The sequence below is a fragment of the Nansenia antarctica genome (genome assembly GCF_963989245.1).
Source record: "Nansenia antarctica genome assembly, contig: SCAFFOLD_194, whole genome shotgun sequence".
NCBI lineage: Eukaryota > Metazoa > Chordata > Actinopteri > Argentiniformes > Microstomatidae > Nansenia > Nansenia antarctica.
Window position 1 is genome coordinate 5,001 of NW_027662405.1, and position 22,500 is coordinate 27,500.

A 22,500-nucleotide genomic window follows, 5' to 3' on the forward strand; every position below is an offset into this window, starting at 1 on the left:
CACACACAAAACTACTATTGAATTCATTGTTAGCACTACTAGTTAACAGATCTTTCAATCATTACATCAAAGGCCTTCATAGATTGAGAGAATGCAAATATGACTACCTCTAGTCCTCCTCCCATCCCACACACCTAACCCTATCCTCTACACTGTAACCTAACCCTATCATCTACACTGTAACCTAACCCTATCCTACAGCAACATGACCAAACCAGAGCCGAGCAGAAGGAGCTGTGTCCCACCTCTTGTCTGTGTCGGAGCTGTAGTGTGAGGTCACCCAGGATCTGGCTGAGCGTCGCCCTCACAGCTGTGTTGATGCTGCGCTGGTGACAGCTAGAGATGAAGGTCTCTATACACACCTGAGGACGACACACAAACTAGTTAAAGTGGCATTAATTAACTGTGATTGTGTTTGTGGATTTGTGGCCGTGAATCCAGCCGGAACAATACGAGTTGTTTAGAGGTGTCCAGTTGTAGAGCATAGTCATTTCTCATCTCTTTAAAGGGAGACTCTATGGTATGACGTTGCCACAAAATAGTGGGAGATTTCTAGCAGAAATAGTTAGCGCAAACAAGACACACACAAGCACAGATACACACATAAAGATCTTTATGATACAGAGTTATCTGAAAACTAAAGGTTATCCAGTGAGATATAACAAGTTCATTCATATTCATCTAAATTAATTTAATACAAACTCTGAAGGTGTCGCAAATAGAACTTAAGTATTGTAGGAATGGTTATGGTTAGGGTTATGGTTATGGTTAGGGTTCTACAGTGGTGGTAACTTCAGGGGCGGTATTCCTACTAATCATGTCCAGACAAGCCTGTTAACAGTAACCTGCCCCTGTCCCAGCTGCCCTGCTAACCTACGCTGTGGAAAAAGGACTTCAGATGTCAGAGACCCTGACTGAGAAGTTCCCATGGCGACCAGACTGAAGCAGTGAAGTTCCCATGGTGACCAGACTGAAGCAGTGAAGTTCCCATGGTGACCAGACTGAAGCAGTCAGTCACCATCTCATAGTCTGGTTGTAAAGGGCAGAGAGGGGTTACGGTTCTCTGATGAAAGGAAGGATATGTGACTGAATGTGCAATAACACTATGTGCAATATGACAACCCTAGTCGTTTTATCTGTACAGTATAGTGGATAGTGTACATAGCCTTTATTTATGTAAACCAGCTCCTTTCCCTTCTTGTTTTTTTTGTTTTTTTTCTTTCCTAGCACCAGGGGAGCCCCCCCTCCCAAATTTCGTTGTTTGGTACCTGTACTATATCAATGACAATAAAGACCATTCATTCATTAATTCATTCATTCATTCATTCATTCATCCATTCATCCATTCATTCATTCGGTTAGGGTTAGGGTGAGTGTCTACAGGACATGTTATGTTATGGTCACAATTTTATTGTGGTCATGATGATATCTTTTACATACACGATCATCTGCTCACTTGTAGCAATTACTTATGATACGTAATGTGATAACTTCTTAGCACTGATGCAAATGGAAACACTAAAACTTCATAAATGTCATAAAAAATGTAAACACTCAGGGTTTTTTTACACCCTCTGTTCTGCCAGATGGATGGAGCAGCATTAGATCCAGCGCTGCATTAGGCCGTAGTTATTTATACGTTGATGTTGACAGTTTCTCTATAGTCCTGATGCAGAGTTACAGCCTGATGGACCTGCCCCCGTACATGTACGTGCACGCGCACGTGCACACACAAACACATCATGGTTTTATAGACTTTTAATGGATAACTAAGAGAGGAGCTGAGTAACACAGAAACACAGGGACCCAAACCCAGGGAGGCTCGTAAACGCTCATCTATCTGGACCTCTCAGACAGCCTATGAGAGATGTTAATGGATATCATTCATAGGGTTTTTCCAGGGGCTCAAAGTGCTTCATTGTAAACTGTATGCGCTGACTCCCTTCACCCACCATACAAGTGTACAACTCATATGGGTGATGTCACAGCAGCCATTTTGTGCCAGAATGATCAACACATCCAGACATGGGGGGCCAACAGGCTAGAGGGTGACTGGGCCAACAGGCTAGAGCAGACCTGGGCATTGTACGGCCCCCGGGCCACATGCGGCCCTATGGCTGTCCCTGGCCGGCCCTGCGTGAGGCCAATAATGTAGGCAATGCGTCCAGTACAATTGCATTGCTTTTATTTTGAAGGCGACAAATTTTATTTTCAATTGACGTACGTGCGTGCGTGACTATGTTACACATCTTCAAACCGTAATGTGCAGTTGGAGAGATGCTGAGGAGAAAAATGTCAGCTCACGTTAAACAGAGAAAGATTGTTGCAGAGTGTTGGGTTTTTAACAAGACCTGGGGCCTCATTTATAGAAAGTACTTTGGATCAAATTTTGATCTTACCCGTGTCGTACGTAGAAAACCACGTCAACGTAGTGATTTATAACATTTCAACGTGAGTCAATTTGACCGTGGAAACGATCGCAGCTCTACGTCGGGTATTGACCTTGCGTTCTCCGGAGAAAAATCCAGTATAATTTAGCGCATTAGGCATGTTGAAGGGGAGAAGGCGTTGCCTTGACAGCTCCAGAGGAATATAAAGGAAGACTGAAATACAATCATAAACATCAGTTCCCTTTAAATCTTGAATTAAACTCATTTTCTCAGCTGATAACAACATTGTTAATTATTTTACGAGTCACGTTCACTTCGCATGAATGCAGGGCTTAAAGTTCTCCGGCACGGTGCCGGATTTCCGGCGCAGGGGAATTTTGAGCAATAAAATAAAATAAAATCACATGCTATTTGTTTACATCGTAATTTAAAGAGTCATCTTCAGCAAAGAGACAGTTCCGCCTACCAATGGTATCACATTGCTCAAGCCAACCAACGACTTCTAGCCAATCGGAGGCAGAGTAGGAAGTTTGAATGAGTGTAATGTGAGCTTGGAGAGACGTTCGCTTTTAGCAGCCCGCTATCTCGCTAACTTTAGTAAGAGTCTATTAAAATGGAAGCCAAGTTTCTTAAACCTTGCTCATACAACAACCTTGCGACGGCTACAGGTAGCCTACCACTTCATCTTCAATGACCGACCGTGTTTGCGAGCAAAAGATCCGAGTGTGTGCGTTTATAGCTGAACATGATCTGTCTTTCACAATGGCTCAGCCACTCGTCGATTTGTGCAAGAAGCTATCAGAAGACAAAAATGCACTGACAAAGCTGTCCGTTTCCAACCAGCACGCCAGCTATTTAAACACACATGGCCTTTGTCCCGGAATTGAAAAAACGGCTGTGTGAAAAGCTTAAAAAAGCAACGTTTTCAATTAATATCGACGAAGCTAATCTTAATATGGACAAAATCCTCAATGTCCTTGTTCGATTTTTTATGATGATCTGGCCAAAGTAACAACACAACACCTAGTCAGCAGGAAAGTAAACATCGCCAACTCGTCAGCCCTCATGCAGGAGCTCAAAGATATCCTGGAGTCCAATGGTCTTGACTGGTCACTAGTCATCAGTATTCTACTTGATGTAGATCTATTGATCTATTGTTATAGTGATAGTGGCTTAATAAGTGATGCAATCAGTTTCGCCTTAAGTGATTTAATCAGTTTGGCCTTAAGTGATTTAATCAGTTTGTTCTTTTAAAGACATCTAAATATATTATTTTATTTTGTATTGAGTATAAAACAGTATTAATGCATTTTAACATTGAGACATATATTTTGTATTGACTATAAAACAGTATTAATGCATTTAAACATTGAGACATGTATTTTGTATTGACTATAAAATAGTATTAATGCATTTAAACATTGAGACAAGAAGCTGTCTTCTGTACCCGCTCTCCCAATATCTCAAACTGTGACCCCCCTCAGGCACACGATTATTTCCCACTTTAAGCCCTGTGAATGACAGTAGGCAGTGCGGCTCACATGCCTGTAATAACTCTGCATAACCAGTAGGTAATGTGCGTACGCAAGGTCAATACCCGACGTAGAGCTACGATCGTTTCCACGGTCAAATTGACTCAAGTTGAAATTGTATAAATCACTACGTTGACGTGGTTTTCTACGTACGACACGGGTAAGATAAAAAATTGATCCAAAGTACTTTCTATAAATGAGGCCCCTGATCACAAATATTATTCTGATTACAGTTTATACTGACTGGGAACAATATGATGATTGGAAATGACAGGTAAGAAGAGCATGTCTGTAAAAGCACATGTTAGAAACAGAGCAGCCTGTAAAGGGTTAACTCTGTTCCAGGGAGGAGAGCTGTACTGGGAGGGGAGGAGCATCTCAACGTCAGGCAGCTGAAATGAAACTAAACTGTGTAGACTAGAGACATAGAGTGTATCGTGCACCAGGGCAGACTCTCAAACTTGTTCGATATCGTCCTCAAACAGACATCTACCACACATACAGTATAAAGGACAGAGACATCTACCACACATACAGTATAAAGGACAGAGACATCTATCACACCTACAGTATAAAGGACAAAGACTTCTCAGGATGTTCACATTATTATACATGAGATTCTAACAACATACTGTGTTTTCATTATTAGCTAGTTATCATTGTAATGTTTAAGTATTTGGGGGATATTGAGTGTAATGAATACTGGGTGTGTACAGAGTGAAATTGAGGATGTTCAGACAATGAAATTAACTTGGATCGATCAGATCCATTGATCACATTAATAATCAGACTAGTCCAGGTGAGGTAGCAGACACATTTACATTTACATGTTTGGCATTTAGCAGACGCCTTTATCCAAAGCAACTTATGACAAATACATTTTAAGTAAGTTAATCATCTATCCACCAGTCATAGCAGGAGAAAGTAATCTATGCTCGAGCCAGGGGCCTTTGGCAGTTGTAGTGCTGGAAGAAGGAAGATTATTATTACTTTTTTAACAGTAGAGAAACAGTACAGGGGGGTAGAGGGGAAGTAGATGTCTCAGGAGGGACACTTAAGGTGTAGCCTGAAGAGATGGAGGTATTCAGGCTACGGTGGAAGATGGGGAGTGACCTTATCATTCATGGAGGTGGTGTAATGGTGGAGGTGGTGTAATGGTGGAGGTGGTGTAATGGTGTGGGGAATGTTTTCTTGGCACATTTTGGGCCTGTTAATACCAATCAATCATCTCTTGAATGCCACAGCCTATTTGAGTATTGTTGCTGACCATGTACATCCCATCCCGAGCACTTTGAGCTGCAACATTTGCAGGAAAAGCGCTATACAAATAAAAAATTCTCATTATTATTATTATTATTATTATTATTATTACATGGCCACAATGTACCCATCTTCTAATGGCTGCTTCCTGCATCATGATGCACCGTGTCACAAAGCAGAAGCCGCCTCAAACTGGTTTCATGAACACCTTTGGAATGTGGTGGAACGGGAGATTCACAGCTTGGAAGTGCACCTGATAAACTACAGGAAATGGGTGATTCAATCATCTTGAGTATCTCAAAGGAATGTTTCCATCATCTTGTGGAATCAATGCCACAAAGAATTGAGGCTGTTTTGAGGGCAAAGGGAGGTCTTACCCAGTATTAGTACAGTGTTCCTAATAAAGGGAGTCCCTACCCAGTATTAGTATAGTGTTCCTAATAAAGGGAGTCCCTACCCAGTATTAGTATAGTGTTCCTAATAAAGTGATGCCCTACCCAGTATTAGTATAGTGTTCCTAATAAAGTGATGCCCTACCCAGTTTATAGTATAGTGTTAATCATTAGACGCCGGCACTACCTCCTGCGCCACAGCCGGACCACTTTTTTATTTATTTATTTTTCTAGATTCAGCATGCTTCCACCAGCTCTCCAAACATCAACCGACACTAATGGAGCTTTTCCACTACCGACCCGAACCAGGCCGCATTTGTATCCGAGCCGTGCCGTGCCGTACTTTCAGAAACGCTTCTCCATTATACTGAGCGACCCGGGACTGTAGGAGGAGTTACGTGTCATAAGATTCCCCCCCCCCCCTCTGAGTGAGTGTGTGAGTGTGTGTGTGTGTGTGTGTGTGTGTGTGCGCGTGTGTGAGTGTGCGTGTGTGTGTGTGTGTGTGTGTGTGTGTGTGTGTGTGTGTGTGTGTGTGTGGGTGTGGGTGTGAGTGTGAGTGTGAGTGTGAGTGTGAGTGTGAGTGTGAGTGTGAGTGTGAGTGTGAGTGTGAGTGTGAGTGTGAGTGTGAGTGTGTGTGTGTGTGTGTGTGTGTGTGCGTGTGTGTGTGTGTGTGTGTGTGTGTGTAGCAGGGTCAGAGTGGCAGACGGCCCTTGGTCTCTTTACACATAAACACTGTGATGAATCACTCCTTTGATCAGAGCTGATATCAACATGAAACTCAACTCTGATTGGGAATGATGAGTAAGAAGAGTGTATCTGTAAAACCACACATTAGAAACAGACCAGCCTGTAAAGGGTTAACTCTGTTCCAGGGAGGAGAGCTGTACTGGGAGGGGAGGAGCATCTCAACGTCAGGCAGCTGAAATGAAACTACTAAACTGTGTAGACTAGAGACATAGAGTGTATCGTGCAGGAGGGCAGACTCTCTCAAACTTGTTAAGGACAGAGACATCTATCACACCTACAGTAGAAAGGACAGAGACAGCGTCCCCACTCTCACAGAATCACAGACAGGTGAGTTGAGAGACTTACAATGATAAGTCAAGATAAACTATTGTGTTCACGCTCTCTACCAGTTTTTTTATAGACAGTTCAGTATGTAAAATGTATTTATTTGGTTGAAGGACTATTTTCTATGTGATGTAGAATAATGTTATCATTATTGGTCTCTGTATAATCTCATAAGACAGTATTGACAGCTCCATCGTTGAAACTATCGAGATCTGATTGATTCCAGGAAATGCTTTATGTGTCACCTTTGGTCTCTCTAGATATGGCTTCCTCCAGCAGTCTCCTGTCCGAGGAGCAGTTCCTGTGTTCTGCCTGTCTGGATGTGTTCACTAAACCAGTCTCTACTCTCTACTGTGGACACAGCGTATGCATGGCCTGTATGAGAAAGTACTGGGACAACAATGACCTGTGTTGTCCAATGTGTAAAAAAGCATTTGATAAGAGACCAGATCTCTTTGTCAATACTTTCATCTCTGAGATGGCCACTCAGTTTAGGAAGTCAGTTGACGTGAAGGCAACCAGCAGCCCAGCCCCAGACACACCTGTCAAACCTAGAGAAGTGTCCTGTGACGTCTGCACTGGGACGAAGCTCAAGGCTCTGAAGTCCTGCCTGGTGTGTCAGACCTCTTACTGTGAGACTCACCTGGAGCCTCATCAGAGAGTCGCAGGCTTAAAGAGACACAAGCTGATCGACCCTGTGGAGAACCTGGAAGACAGGATGTGTAAGAAGCACGACAGACTCCTGGAGCTGTTCTGTAGGTGTGACCAGACGTGTGTGTGTCAGTTCTGCACTGAGACAGACCACAAGACCCATGACACCGTCCCCATAGAGGAGGAGTATGGAGAGAGGAAGGCTCAGCTGGGGAAGACAGAGGCAGATGTTCAGCAGATGATCCAGGAGCGACTGCAGAAGGTTTCAGAGATCAAACACTCAGTAGGTCTTAGTAACAAAGATGCACAGAGAGAGAAAGCAGACAGCGTACAGGTCTTCACTGCTCTGGTGGACTCCATGAAGAGAAGCCAGGCTGAGCTCCTTGACGTGATCGAGGAGAAGCAGAAAGCAGCAGAGAGGCGGGCTGAAGGGCTGATTAAAGAGCTGGAGCAGGAAATCACTGAGCTACAGAGGAGAAGCACTGAGCTGGAGCAGCTCTCACACACTGAGGACCACCTCCACCTCCTCCAGAGCTTCCCTTCCCTGTCCACCCCTCCACACACCAAGGACTGGTCTGAGGTCAGGGTTCACAGTGATCTCGACGTGGGGACTGTGAGGAGAGCTGTGTCTCAGCTGAGGGAGACACTTACGAGCGAAGTGAAGAGGTTGTGTGATGTTGAGCTGAAGATGATTCAGCAGTATGCAGTGGACGTGACTCTGGACCCTGATACAGCACATCCCTCTCTCATTCTGTCTGAGGATGGGAAACAAGTTAGGCCTGGAGACACAAGTAAGAATGTCCCTGATAACACAGAGAGGTTTTCCCAGGGTGTCTGTGTTTTAGGAAAGGAGGATTTCTCCTCAGGGAGGTTTTACTATGAAGTGGAGGTGAAGGAGAAGACTAGGTGGACTGTAGGAGTGGCCAGAGAGTCCATCAACAGGAAGGGGAGGATCACACTGAGCCCTGAGGATGGATACTGGACTGTAGGGTTGAGGAATGGAAATAAGTACCAGGCTAATGCTGACCCCCGGGTCCCCCTGTCCCTGAGAGAGGAGCCCCAGAAGGTGGGGGTGTTTGTGGATTATGAGGAGGGCCAGGTCTCCTTTTATGATGTGGAGGCCAGGTCTCTGATCTACTCTTTCACTGGCTGCACCTTCTCTGAGAAACTCTATCCATTCTTCTGCCCTGGCCTGAAGGAAGATGGTAAAAACTCTGCTCCTCTGATCATCTCTCCTGTCAATCACTCTGACTGACCAAGCAGTGAAATAAGAATTTATCTTTATCTGTTGTCACATTAGGAAAGATGATGGTATATTTCCCCACACAGAGTAATTTCTGATCTGGTTATGGTTTGTTATCATATAGTTTGTGCTCTCAGTGTGTCTGCTAGATGTGAATATGCAGCAGCAATGTCAGATACAGCCCAGCCTCTCCAGCCTCATAAGAACATATGACTCTATATACATGAGACTGTTTGACTTCTCTGGGTGTTCACATTATTATAAATCAGATGCTCTCAACATACTGTATTTTCATTATTAGCTAGTTATTATTGTATGTATTTGGTATTTGGAGGATTTTGAGTGTAATGAATACTGGGTGTGTACAGAGGGACATTGAGGATGTTCAGACAATTAAATTCACTTGGATTGATCAGATCCATTGATCACATTAATAATCAGTGTAGTCCAGGTCCCAGAGCTTTAGAATGGTGATGGTGAGGTCGCAGACTGGCTGTCTGGGTTATTAAAACACAAACACAAGTTGTCCTTCAGTCTCTGCATGTGTGTGATGTAATTACATTTAACAGAATGTACGTTTGATAATAATGTTATTGATTTAATGGCTTGCAAAGGGAATCGGATATGATTAAACAGTTTAATAAGGGTGACTGTGATTGTAATATGATACACATCTTCTGTACTTGATATTATAAGTTTGTCTAATGGTTCAGTCTACTGGTCCGGCCTACTGGTTCAGTCTACTGGTTCAGTCTACTGGTTCTACTGGTTCAGTCTACTGGTTCAGTCTACTGGTTCAGTCTACTGGTTCAGTCTACTGGTTCAGCCTACTGGTCCTACTGGTTCAGTCTACTGGTTCAGTCTACTGGTTCAGTCTACTGGTTCAGCCTACTGGTTCAGTCTACTGGTTCAGTCTACTGGTTCAGTCTACTGGTTCAGCCTACTGGTCCTACTGGTTCAGTCTACTGGTTCAGTCTACTGGTTCAGTCTACTGGTTCAGTCTACTGGTTCAGTCTACTGGTTCAGTCTACTGGTTCAGCCTACTGGTTCTACTGGTTCAGCCTACTGGTTCAGTCTACTGGTTCAGTCTACTGGTTCAGTCTACTGGTTCAGCCTACTGGTTCAGTCTACTGGTTCAGCCTACTGGTTCAGTCTACTGGTCCGGTCCTCCACAATAGTCCCTGTTTCTCATGTGGCCCATTGTGAAAATTAATTGCCCACCCCTGGGCTAGAGGGTGAGTGACTGGGCGTGGCAGGCTGTCATGAGTTTCATGTTGACTGTTGATGACTAAGCAAAACATAGCTTAACATAAGCATACATACACACATACACACATACATACATACACACATACATACATACATACATACATACATACATACATACATACATACATACATACATACACACATACATACATACATACATACATACATACATACACACATACACACATACACACATACACACATACACACATACACACACATACACACATACACACATACACATACATACATACAGCAGCTCTGGCAGATATGTATGGAGCTGTTAGCGGTAGTAGTTATCTCTACTAGCAGTAGCTTTAGCAGGGAGGTCATTCTACTGAGGAAATCTTTCACTAGCTAACACACACACACACACACACACACACACACACACTGTACCTCTGCTATCCTCAGGATGGAGTCTCCGTTGATCTGGAAGGTAGAGGAGTAGGTGATGCAGAGCAGGACCTGAGAGAGAGCAGGCAGAGACACGGAGTTAGAATAGAGTCAAATAGAATACAATAGAATACAATAGAATACAATAGAACACAATACAATACAATAGGAGACTAAACAGAGGTCTAAAATACACCCACTGAGCCTTACAGTTCTTAATATTATATATAATAAAATAGAATAGCATAGGCAGAGATCTAAAATACACCCACTGGACCTCAGGGAGAAAGACAAGGCAGTGACTCATAGGCACGTCATAGTCATTATACATAATAAAGACTCATAGGCATGTCATAGTCATTATACATAATAAAGACTCATAGGCATGTCATAGTCATTATACATAATAAAGACTCATAGGCATGTCATAGTCATTATACATAATAAAGACTCATAGGCATGTCATAGTCATTATACATAATAAAGACTCATAGGCATGTCATAGTCATTATACATAATAAAGACTCATAGGCATGTCATAGTCATTATACATAATAAAGCGAGCGAAATGGATGAGACAGAGACCTTCTCTACATGTCTCATACTAGACACACTCACACTCGACCTGACAGGAACCCAGGAAACACACGTATACACACACAGCGAGGATCACCTTACAGTTCAGTTCTTACGTTTGGTACAACATGAGTCAGATTTACCGGGTGTTCACAGCAGTGAAATAATGACCCGAATCAAGTGTGTCTTGCTGGGTGACATCATGGTTTATTGCCAAATGCTGTGCAGAGAGAGGAGTATTTGAGGGCATACCGTAACGTACTACCTGTGGACTGATACATGACAACATTAACAAACAAGTAGAGAAGCAACTGACTGGAATCAAGCATCTTTTACCCCTACTTACTACCTCTCGTTTTCGAGTGCTTTCTGGCTGATGACAGGGGTTCTTGCCCCTGGGAACAGAGTTACATTGAAGTTCGGGATCAGGGTGCGAAATAAGGGGGAGCTCGGGGAGCTATAGCTCCCCTAGTGGTGACATGAGCTCCCCTGGAAACATGGTTTGCGAAATTTTGGGGGAGCTCTAAAATATTGATATGATAGCCAAATAAATGCTATTTTGGTCATGGTTTTTCTCAAAGGTGTAAAATAAGGGGAAAATAATAATAAAAATATGTTTCTATGATTCATGAAAAAAAAAGATTCTAGCCTCGAGCCGCTCGGAGCGTGGGGGCGCTGTCTGCAGGCATCCACTACCCACTAACGAGCTTGTTTACTACGTGTGTTAAAAAAACTGTCACCTGCGCGCGCCATTGTTGAAGAAAAGATGTCGAAAAGAAGAAAGCAACTCACCTTGGGCGATTTCTATCCAAAGAAGTCCAAACAAAACGATGAAGAGGACAATCCATCTGTAGTTGGTGGTGGTAGCACATCTGTAGCTGCTGGTGGCACATTGGACGTGGGGACTGATGCTGCTACAACAGAGCCGAGAGGAGAGACAGCTAACATTAACTTGGTAGCTAATGCTAACTTGACAGCTAACGTTACTGTGGGGGCTGAAGAGACACAAGACAAGCCAAGAGAAGAATCTAACGTGGAAACTAACGTTAGGAAGACAACAAAAAAAGAGGTCGGAGGAGATGAGGAAGAGGATGATGATGATGATGATGACCACCCGCTTGTTGCTGGAGATGGGGGGTGCGAAGATGCTGGGGTCCCTCTGGCTGGCTGGACCAGAGAACAGTGGAGTGACTGGACCAGACGTCTCCCGTGGCTGTTCTCAAAGAATAGTTGTTTAGGCTGTACTCTATGCAGGGATGCCAAAAGCCTTCTCCTCACTGATAACGTTGGAACGCACTTGTCAGAAGAGTGGATGAACGGGGACGTAACCAGTAACAGACAGAACAACTTGCGTAAGAAAATCTACAAGCACCGGGATAGTGTGGCGCACAAACGGGCAGTTGAACTGGCAGAAACAAGACAAAAAGAAATAATGCCAAACAGGATTCTCTCTATCAACGCAAAGTTGTTCGAGGAAACATCAATCGCGTTCAGATCCGCCTATATGGTAGCCAAGGAAAGGATGGCTTTTAAAAAACTTCCACCCGTCATGCAGCTCCAAGAGATCAATGGGGCAAAGGTAGGCCCTGTACACAGATCCGATAAATCCTGTGCTGAGATTATTCACCACATTTCACACGAAATGTGCAAAAAGTTTGTTGTTAATGTTAAAAAGGCCCAGTCAAAAATAAGTATCACTATTGATGAGAGCACAGTGCACGGACGTGCGTATATGATTTTATATGTGAGATGTGACGTGACAGGAAAAGGGGATGTGGACAATGTCTATTTAGACCTCACAGAGCTAACGCAGGGCACAGACGCTGAGTCCATCTACAACAGCCTGAGAGAGGCTCTACGTAAAGCAGGTTTTGATGATGAGTTTTTGGCTAATAATCTCATCAGCATAGCCACTGATGGTGCTTCTGTCCTCACGGGCAAAAACAGTGGAGTCATTGCTCGCCTGAAACAGGATTTCCCAAATATACTGTCTGTACATTGCCTTTGCCACCGTGCAGAATTGGCAGTCCATGACACTCTAAAACTTGTTGCTGGATGTAACCACTTTGAGTTTTTTATTTCAAAACTGTACGCTTTGTATCACCAGTCCGCGAAGAATGCCAGACTACTCGAGGAGGCAGCAAAGGAGTTGAACGTTCAGGTTTTGAAAATCGGGCAGATTTTTACCATAAGGTGGGTGGCAAGTAGTTTTAGAACTGTCAAAGCCGTCTGGAACAACTACCCTGCGTTAGCGAGACACTTTAAAACCGCAAGTGAGGATCCGTCTCGCAGTGACATTGAGAGGAAGAAATTCCTTGGGCTCCACAAACGGCTCTCAAACGCTGGATTTGTAGCGTGAAAAGACATGCTTCGTGAACTGCAGGCCCTGTCACTAAGGTTGCAGCAAAGGGACATAGATATAGTGAGTGCCAGTCGTCAGATTCAGCAGTGCATTGATGTAATTAACGTTATGAAAGTGGGTGGAGGTAAATCAGCACAGAAGGCTGAGGAACGCATGTCACAAGGATTGTTCAAAGGTGTGGAGCTAGTTGAGAGTCTGAGCAGCGGTAAGATTAAAAGGGGTCAATTCTACCAGGCTGTTATCGACAACCTTACGAAGCGAATGCCAGAGTCAGATCTCGTTCATATGCTCAAACCCCTCTACAAGCGCTTTTGGCCACAGGACCGCAACGCACTCATCCTTTATGGAGAAAAAGAAATACGGGCTATTGCGAAAAAACTTGGCGAATCTGCCAGTGAAGCAGTGCAGGAGTTTCGTGACTGGAAGCTGCAAGATGCTGCACCAGGGAAAGTGCTGGAGAAGCTGTCCATAGCAAGCAGAACATACCTGCCCACGTCATCGGAGTGCGAGAGGGGCTTTTCAGCTGTAAATGACACTGACAGTAAGATTCGCAATAGACTGCGTGAACCCAGCCTCTCGTCACTACTTTTTGTGGACCTTAATGGACCTCCATTGGAGAGATTCGATCCAATGCCTTTCGTCACATCTTGGCTTAAATCAGGTCATCGCCTGTCCACATCATGGGCTCCTGGACGTAGAGCAAAGGCAGCTGAACCCAGGCCTCTGTGGTCGCTTCTGTGTTAAGGTAAGACCCGCTTTATATACTTGGCTTCTGCTGTGTTGTAGGCCTATGGATTGCTGTGTTATAATGAGAAGGGCTATGTGCATGGTTGTTGTTAAAGGAGCATAGTCTACTACTTGCTACTGAGATGCTAACCCGACGGATTGTCCGGTTGACGCGCCGTGCGTCCTAGTTTGATGTGTTGCTGTTGGTTATACAAGATCCGTAGTCGTTGGTTTGCTGCATAATAAACATTTATTGTGTTACTATGTGCCATCAATGGCTTAATCACTGGTACAAACAATAACAATAACAAACTTAGCGCCGAAAATCGCACGCGCGCGTTGCGCACGGAAAGCCACCGGCCCCGATTTGGCCAGAATTTTTTTTTCCGGCAGGAGATTTTTTTTTTTTCTTTAATCCTTGGGCTCCCCCGCACACCGTGATGTAATTCGCACACTGTTCGGGATGAACCGAAGGTTCGGTCGCTGAAATTATTCAGCTGAAAATAGCAAAAAAAAGCACATTCGGTGTTCGGCCCTTCGGTGTGAAAAGACCAAAATGTTTACCGAATGCGAGACGTTTTTTTTTGATGACGCGATCAAACAGTGCAGCAACCCACGCTGTTCTGTGGATGAGACGAGCATTGAGTGATGCCTGCCTACTGCCACGTCATATAATTACAGCAAACATGTCTGTAGTTTGACATCTGTTCTCTGAAAGACAACGAGAGGCTCATTCCCACATTTTCGTGACTTCAAAATAAAAAACTTTGTTTGGAGGCCATGTAGCCATGTAGCACTCCCACTTCTACCCCTCCATCCCAACAACAATCGGGACCCCCTACCCCTACACGTGAACATGCAAAACAGAGGGGTAGGGCTAAGTGGTAGGATCAAGGGGTTAAATTGGATTGGGCTTTGGGGTTAGTTTACAATCTGAAGCAGGAGCTGGTCTTGGGATTGGTTTACTCCCTGATCCAGGGACTGGTCCTGGAGTTGGTTTACTTCCTGAGTATCCTTACTGCGAGGTTTATACATCATATTTAATAGAAGGGAAACAGACTCTTGAACAGCTTCCATGATGAATAACCTCACCTAAGACCTGAAGAGTCTAATCACCATGGTTACTGCCCAGGTAAGAGTCTAATCACCATGGTTACTGCCCAGGTAAGAGTCTAATCACCATGGTTACTGCCCAGGTAAGAGTCTAATCACCATGGTTACTGCCCAGGCTAACTGCCCAGGCTTTAGCTCAGTGGTTTAGTGACCCAGACTCACCTTCATGACCTCCACCTGCAGGTCCTCGTGCAGCGCAGGCGTCACCCTCACCGCAGACAGCATCTGACTCAGCAGCTGTCTGTCCAACGGCTCAGACCCTGAACTCAGGAAGCGGTCCTCACACAGCACCCTCTACAGGTGGGAGGGGGAAACACATATAGGGTTAGGTCCTCACACAGCATCCTCTACAGGTGGGAGGGGGAAACACATATAGGGTTAGGTCCTCACACAGCACCCTCTACAGGTGGGAGGGGGAAACACATATAGGGTTAGGTCCTCACACAGCACCCTCTACAGGTGGGAGGGGGAAACACATATAGGGTTAGGGTTAGGTCCTCACACAGCACCCTCTACAGGTGGGAGGGGGAAACACATATAGGGTTAGGTCCTCACACAGCACCCTCTACAGGTGGGAGGGGGAAACACATATAGGGTTAGGTCCTCACACAGCACCCTCTACAGGTGGGAGGGGGAAACACATATAGGGTTAGGTCCTCACACAGCACCCTCTACAGGTGGGAGGGGGAAACACATGTAGGGTTAGGGTTAGGTCCTCACACAGCATCCTCTACAGGTGGGAGGGGGAAACACATGTAGGGTTAGGGTTAGGTCCTCACACAGCACCCTCTACAGGTGGGAGGGGGAAACACATGTAGGGTTAGGGTTAGGGTTAGGTCCTCACACAGCACCCTCTACAGGTGGGAGGGGGAAACACATATAGGGTTAGGTCCTCACACAGCATCGTCTACAGGTGGGAGGGGGAAACACATATAGGGTTAGGTCCTCACACAGCATCCTCTACAGGTGGGAGGGGGAAACACATATAGGGTTAGGGTTAGGTCCTCACACAGCACCCTCTACAGGTGGGAGGGGGAAACACATATAGGGTTAGGGTTAGGTCCTCACACAGCACCCTCTACAGGTGGGAGGGGGAATAGATATAGGGTTAGGGTTAGGTCCTCACACAGCATCCTCTACAGGTGGGAGGGGGAAACACATATAGGGTTAGGTCCTCACACAGCACCCTCTACAGGTGGGAGGGGGAAACACATATAGGGTTAGGGTTAGGTCCTCACACAGCATCCTCTACAGGTGGGAGGGGGAAACACATATAGGGTTAGGGTTAGGTCCTCACACAGCACCCTCTACAGGTGGGAGGGGGAAACACATGTAGGGTTAGGTCCTCACACAGCACCCTCTACAGGTGGGAGGGGGAAACACATGTAGGGTTAGGGTTAGGTCCTCACACAGCATCCTCTACAGGTGGGAGGGGGAAACACATATAGGGTTAGGTCCTCACACAGCACCCTCTACAGGTGGGAGGGGGAAACACATATAGGGTTAGGGTTAGGTCCTCACACAGCATCCTCTACAGGTGGGAGGGGGAAACACATGTAGGGTTAGGGTTAGGTCCTCACACAGCATCCTCTACAGGTGGGAGGGGGAAACACATATAGGGTTAGGGTTAGGTCCTCACACAGCACCCTCTACAGGTGGGAGGGGGAATAGATATAGGGTTAGGGTTAGGTCCTCACACAGCACCCTCTACAGGTGGGAGGGGGAAACACATATAGGGTTAGGGTTAGGTCCTCACACAGCACCCTCTACAGGTGGGAGGGGGAAACACATGTAGGGTTAGGGTTAGGTCCTCACACAGCACCCTCTACAGGTGGGAGGGGGAAACACATATAGGGTTAGGGTTAGGTCCTCACACAGCACCCTCTACAGGTGGGAGGGGGAAACACATGTAGGGTTAGGGTTAGGTCCTCACACAGCACCCTCTACAGGTGGGAGGGGGAAACACATATAGGGTTAGGTCCTCACACAGCACCCTCTACAGGTGGGAGGGGGAAACACATATAGGGTTAGGGTTAGGTCCTCACACAGCAGAAAGGTACAGAGATGGGGGTTTGGCAGGGAGAGAGAGAGAGAGAGAGACATGGTAGAGAGAGGTAGAGAGACATGGTAGAGAGAGGTAGAGAGACATGGTAGAGAGAGGTAGAGAGACATGGTAGAGAGAGGTAGAGAGACATGGTAGAGAGAGGTAGAGAGACATGGTAGAGAGAGGTAGAGAGACATGGTAGAGAGAGAGAGAGAGACATGGTAGAGAGAGGTAGAGAGACATGGTAGAGAGAGGTAGAGAGACATGGTAGAGAGAGGTAGAGAGACATGGTAGAGAGAGGTAGAGAGACATGGTAGAGAGAGGTAGAGAGACATGGTAGAGAGAGGTAGAGAGACATGGTAGAGAGAGGTAGTCCAGGCTGAAGGGAAGTGCTGTGAGAGGAGGAGGAGGAGGAGGAGGAGGAGGAGGAGGAGGAGGAGAGGCTGAAGGGAAGTGCTGTGAGAGGAGGAGGAGGAGGAGGAGGAGGAGGAGGAGGAGGAGGAGAGGCTGAAGGGAAGTGCTGTGAGAGGAGGAGGAGGAGGAGGAGGAGGAGGAGAGGCTGAAGGGAAGTGGTGTGAGAGGAGGAGGAGGAGGAGGAGGAGGAGGAGGAGGAGGAGGAGAGGCTGAAGGGAAGTGCTGTGAGAGGAGGAGGAGGAGGAGGAGGAGGAGGAGGAGGAGGAGAGGCTGAAGGGAAGTGCTGTGAGAGGAGGAGGAGGAGGAGGAGGAGGAGGAGGAGGAGGAGAGGCTGAAGGGAAGTGCTGTGAGAGGAGGAGGAGGAGGAGGAGGTGGAGGAGGAGGAGGAGGAGAGGCTGAAGGGAAGTGCTGTGAGAGGAGGAGGAGGAGGAGGAGGAGGAGGAGGAGGAGGAGGAGAGGCTGAAGGGAAGTGCTGTGAGAGGAGGAGGAGGAGGAGGAGGAGGAGGAGGAGGAGGAGGAGGAGAGGCTGAAGGGAAGTGCTGTGAGAGGAGGAGGAGGAGGAGGAGGAGGAGGAGAGGCTGAAGGGAAGTGCTGTGAGAGGAGGAGGAGGAGGAGGAGGAGGAGGAGGAGAGGCTGAAGGGAAGTGCTGTGAGAGGAGGAGGAGGAGGAGGAGGAGGAGGAGGAGGAGGAGGAGGAGGAGGAGGAGGAGAGGCTGAAGGGATGTGCTGTGAGAGGAGGAGGAGGAGGAGGAGAGGCTGAAGGGAAGTGCTGTGAGAGGAGGAGGAGGAGGAGGAGAGGCTGAAGGGAAGTGCTGTGAGAGGAGGAGGAGGAGGAGGAGGAGGAGGAGGGGGAGGAGGAGAGGCTGAAGGGAAGTGCTGTGAGAGGAGGAGGAGGAGGAGGAGGAGAGGCTGAAGGGAAGTGCTGTGAGAGGAGGAGGAGGAGGAGGAGGAGGAGAGGCTGAAGGGAAGTGCTGTGAGAGGAGGAGGAGGAGGAGGAGGAGGAGGAGAGGCTGAAGGGAAGTGGTGTGAGAGGAGGAGGAGGAGGAGGAGGAGGAGGAGAGGCTGAAGGGAAGTGGTGTGAGAGGAGGAGGAGGAGGAGGAGGAGGAGGAGAGGCTGAAGGGAAGTGCTGTGAGAGGAGGAGGAGGAGGAGGAGGAGGAGGAGAGGCTGAAGGGATGTGGTGTGAGAGGAGGAGGAGGAGGAGGAGGAGGAGGAGGAGGAGGAGGAGGAGGAGAGGCTGAAGGGAAGTGCTGTGAGAGGAGGAGGAGGAGGAGGAGGAGGAGAGGCTGAAGGGAAGTGCTGTGAGAGGAGGAGGAGGAGGAGGAGGAGGAGGAGAGGCTGAAGGGATGTGGTGTGAGAGGAGGAGGAGGAGGAGGAGGAGGAGGAGAGGCTGAAGGGAAGTGGTGTGAGAGGAGGAGGAGGAGGAGGAGGAGAGGCTGAAGGGAAGTGCTGTGAGAGGAAGAGGAGGAGGAGGAGGAGGAGGAGAGGCTGAAGGGAAGTGCTGTGAGAGGAGGAGGAGGAGGAGGAGGAGGAGGAGGAGAGGCTGAAGGGAAGTGCTGTGAGAGGAAGAGGAGGAGGAGGAGGAGGAGGAGAGGCTGAAGGGAAGTGCTGTGAGAGGAGGAGGAGGAGGAGGAGGAGGAGAGGCTGAAGGGAAGTGCTGTGAGAGGAAGAGGAGGAGGAGGAGGAGGAGAGGCTGAAGGGAAGTGCTGTGAGAGGAAGGAGGAGGAGGAGGAGGAGGAGGAGAGGCTGAAGGGAAGTGCTGTGAGAGGAGGAGGAGGAGGAGAGGCTGAAGGGAAGTGGTGTGAGAGGAGGAGGAGGAGGAGGAGGAGGAGAGGCTGAAGGGAAGTGCTGTGAGAGGAGGAGGAGGAGGAGGAGGAGGAGGAGAGGCTGAAGGGAAGTGCTGTGAGAGGAGGAGGAGGAGAGGCTGAAGGGAAGTGCTGTGAGAGGAGGAGGAGGAGGAGGAGGAGGAGGAGAGGCTGAAGGGAAGTGCTGTGAGAGGAGGAGGAGGAGGAGGAGGAGGAGGAGAGGCTGAAGGGATGTGCTGTGAGAGGAGGAGGAGGAGGAGGAGGAGGAGGAGAGGCTGAAGGGAAGTGGTGTGAGAGGAGGAGGAGGAGGAGGAGGAGGAGGAGAGGCTGAAGGGAAGTGCTGTGAGAGGAGGAGGAGGAGGAGGAGGAGGAGGAGGAGGAGGAGGAGAGGCTGAAGGGAAGTGCTGTGAGAGGAGGAGGAGGAGGAGGAGGAGGAGGAGGAGGAGGAGGAGAGGCTGAAGGGAAGTGCTGTGAGAGGAGGAGGAGGAGGAGGAGGAGGAGGAGGAGGAGGAGGAGAGGCTGAAGGGAAGTGCTGTGAGAGGAGGAGGAGGAGGAGGAGGAGGAGGAGGAGGAGGAGGAGAGGCTGAAGGGAAGTGCTGTGAGAGGAGGAGGAGGAGGAGGAGGAGGAGGAGAGGCTGAAGGGAAGTGGTGTGAGAGGAGGAGGAGGAGGAGGAGGAGGAGGAGGAGGAGGAGGAGAGGCTGAAGGGAAGTGCTGTGAGAGGAGGAGGAGGAGGAGGAGGAGGAGGAGGAGGAGGAGGAGGAGGAGGAGGAGGAGGAGGAGGAGGAGAGGCTGAAGGGAAGTGCTGTGAGAGGAGGAGGAGGAGGAGGAGGAGGAGGAGGAGGAGGAGGAGAGGCTGAAGGGAAGTGCTGTGAGAGGAGGAGGAGGAGGAGGAGGAGGAGGAGGAGGAGGAGGAGAGGCTGAAGGGAAGTGCTGTGAGAGGAGGAGGAGGAGGAGGAGGAGGAGGAGGAGGAGGAGGAGGAGAGGCTGAAGGGAAGTGCTGTGAGAGGAGGAGGAGGAGGAGGAGGAGGAGGAGAGGCTGAAGGGAAGTGCTGTGAGAGGAGGAGGAGGAGGAGGAGGAGGAGGAGGAGGAGGAGGAGAGGCTGAAGGGAAGTGGTGTGAGAGGAGGAGGAGGAGGAGGAGGAGGAGGAGGAGGAGGAGAGGCTGAAGGGAAGTGGTGTGAGAGGAGGAGGAGGAGGAGGAGGAGGAGAGGCTGAAGGGATGTGCTGTGAGAGGAGGAGGAGGAGGAGGAGGAGGAGGAGAGGCTGAAGGGATGTGCTGTGAGAGGAGGAGGAGGAGGAGGAGGAGGAGGAGAGGCTGAAGGGATGTGCTGTGAGAGGAGGAGGAGGAGGAGGAGGAGGAGGAGGAGGAGGAGAGGCTGAAGGGAAGTGCTGTGAGAGGAGGAGGAGGAGGAGGAGGAGGAGGAGGAGGAGGAGGAGAGGCTGAAGGGAAGTGCTGTGAGAGGAGGAGGAGGAGGAGGAGGAGGAGGAGGAGGAGGAGGAGGAGAGGCTGAAGGGAAGTGCTGTGAGAGGAGGAGGAGGAGGAGGAGGAGGAGGAGAGGCTGAAGGGAAGTGCTGTGAGAGGAGGAGGAGGAGGAGGAGGAGGAGGAGAGGCTGAAGGGATGTGGTGTGAGAGGAGGAGGAGGAGGAGGAGGAGGAGAGGCTGAAGGGAAGTGGTGTGAGAGGAGGAGGAGGAGGAGGAGGAGGAGAGGCTGAAGGGAAGTGCTGTGAGAGGAAGAGGAGGAGGAGGAGGAGGAGGAGAGGCTGAAGGGAAGTGCTGTGAGAGGAGGAGGAGGAGGAGGAGGAGGAGGAGGAGAGGCTGAAGGGAAGTGCTGTGAGAGGAAGAGGAGGAGGAGGAGGAGGAGGAGAGGCTGAAGGGAAGTGCTGTGAGAGGAGGAGGAGGAGGAGGAGGAGGAGAGGCTGAAGGGAAGTGCTGTGAGAGGAAGAGGAGGAGGAGGAGGAGGAGAGGCTGAAGGGAAGTGCTGTGAGAGGAAGGAGGAGGAGGAGGAGGAGGAGGAGAGGCTGAAGGGAAGTGCTGTGAGAGGAGGAGGAGGAGGAGGAGGAGGAGAGGCTGAAGGGAAGTGCTGTGAGAGGAGGAGGAGGAGGAGGAGGAGGAGGAGAGGCTGAAGGGATGTGGTGTGAGAGGAGGAGGAGGAGGAGGAGGAGGAGGAGAGGCTGAAGGGAAGTGGTGTGAGAGGAGGAGGAGGAGGAGGAGGAGGAGAGGCTGAAGGGAAGTGCTGTGAGAGGAAGAGGAGGAGGAGGAGGAGGAGGAGAGGCTGAAGGGAAGTGCTGTGAGAGGAGGAGGAGGAGGAGGAGGAGGAGGAGGAGGAGGAGGAGAGGCTGAAGGGAAGTGCTGTGAGAGGAGGAGGAGGAGGAGGAGGAGGAGGAGGAGGAGGAGGAGAGGCTGAAGGGAAGTGCTGTGAGAGGAGGAGGAGGAGGAGGAGGAGGAGGAGAGGCTGAAGGGAAGTGGTGTGAGAGGAGGAGGAGGAGGAGGAGGAGGAGGAGGAGGAGGAGGAGAGGCTGAAGGGAAGTGCTGTGAGAGGAGGAGGAGGAGGAGGAGGAGGAGGAGGAGGAGGAGGAGGAGGAGGAGGAGGAGGAGGAGAGGCTGAAGGGAAGTGCTGTGAGAGGAGGAGGAGGAGGAGGAGGAGGAGGAGGAGGAGGAGAGGCTGAAGGGAAGTGCTGTGAGAGGAGGAGGAGGAGGAGGAGGAGGAGGAGGAGGAGGAGGAGAGGCTGAAGGGAAGTGCTGTGAGAGGAGGAGGAGGAGGAGGAGGAGGAGGAGGAGGAGGAGGAGAGGCTGAAGGGAAGTGCTGTGAGAGGAGGAGGAGGAGGAGGAGGAGGAGGAGGAGGAGGAGGAGGAGAGGCTGAAGGGAAGTGCTGTGAGAGGAGGAGGAGGAGGAGGAGGAGGAGGAGAGGCTGAAGGGAAGTGCTGTGAGAGGAGGAGGAGGAGGAGGAGGAGGAGGAGGAGGAGGAGGAGAGGCTGAAGGGAAGTGGTGTGAGAGGAGGAGGAGGAGGAGGAGGAGGAGGAGGAGGAGGAGGAGAGGCTGAAGGGAAGTGGTGTGAGAGGAGGAGGAGGAGGAGGAGGAGGAGAGGCTGAAGGGATGTGCTGTGAGAGGAGGAGGAGGAGGAGGAGGAGGAGGAGAGGCTGAAGGGATGTGCTGTGAGAGGAGGAGGAGGAGGAGGAGGAGGAGGAGAGGCTGAAGGGATGTGCTGTGAGAGGAGGAGGAGGAGGAGGAGGAGGAGGAGGAGGAGGAGAGGCTGAAG

At 49.1% G+C, this 22,500-nt stretch overlaps 1 protein-coding gene and 1 pseudogene across 2 annotated transcripts in view; one reads left to right on the forward strand and one right to left on the reverse strand.

Moving 5' to 3' along the window:
- The window catches only part of LOC308175675 (brefeldin A-inhibited guanine nucleotide-exchange protein 3-like), a 41,506-nt pseudogene that overhangs the window by 4,838 nt on the left and 14,168 nt on the right, over positions 1 to 22,500 (reverse strand). The window contains exons 4-6 of the transcript in view: positions 15,144 to 15,275; positions 10,208 to 10,276; positions 246 to 362 (exon numbers count right to left, since the gene is read on the reverse strand). The product of the transcript in view is annotated as a brefeldin A-inhibited guanine nucleotide-exchange protein 3-like (transcript). The remainder of the gene's footprint in view (positions 1 to 245; positions 363 to 10,207; positions 10,277 to 15,143; positions 15,276 to 22,500) is intronic.
- On the forward strand, positions 6,908 to 8,551 carry LOC308175674 (E3 ubiquitin-protein ligase TRIM21-like; the record flags this gene model as incomplete). The annotated part of the gene is made up of 1 exon (XM_080551301.1): positions 6,908 to 8,551. One exon carries the CDS (start codon positions 6,908 to 6,910, stop codon positions 8,549 to 8,551), a length of 1,644 nt encoding a protein of 547 aa, XP_080407427.1.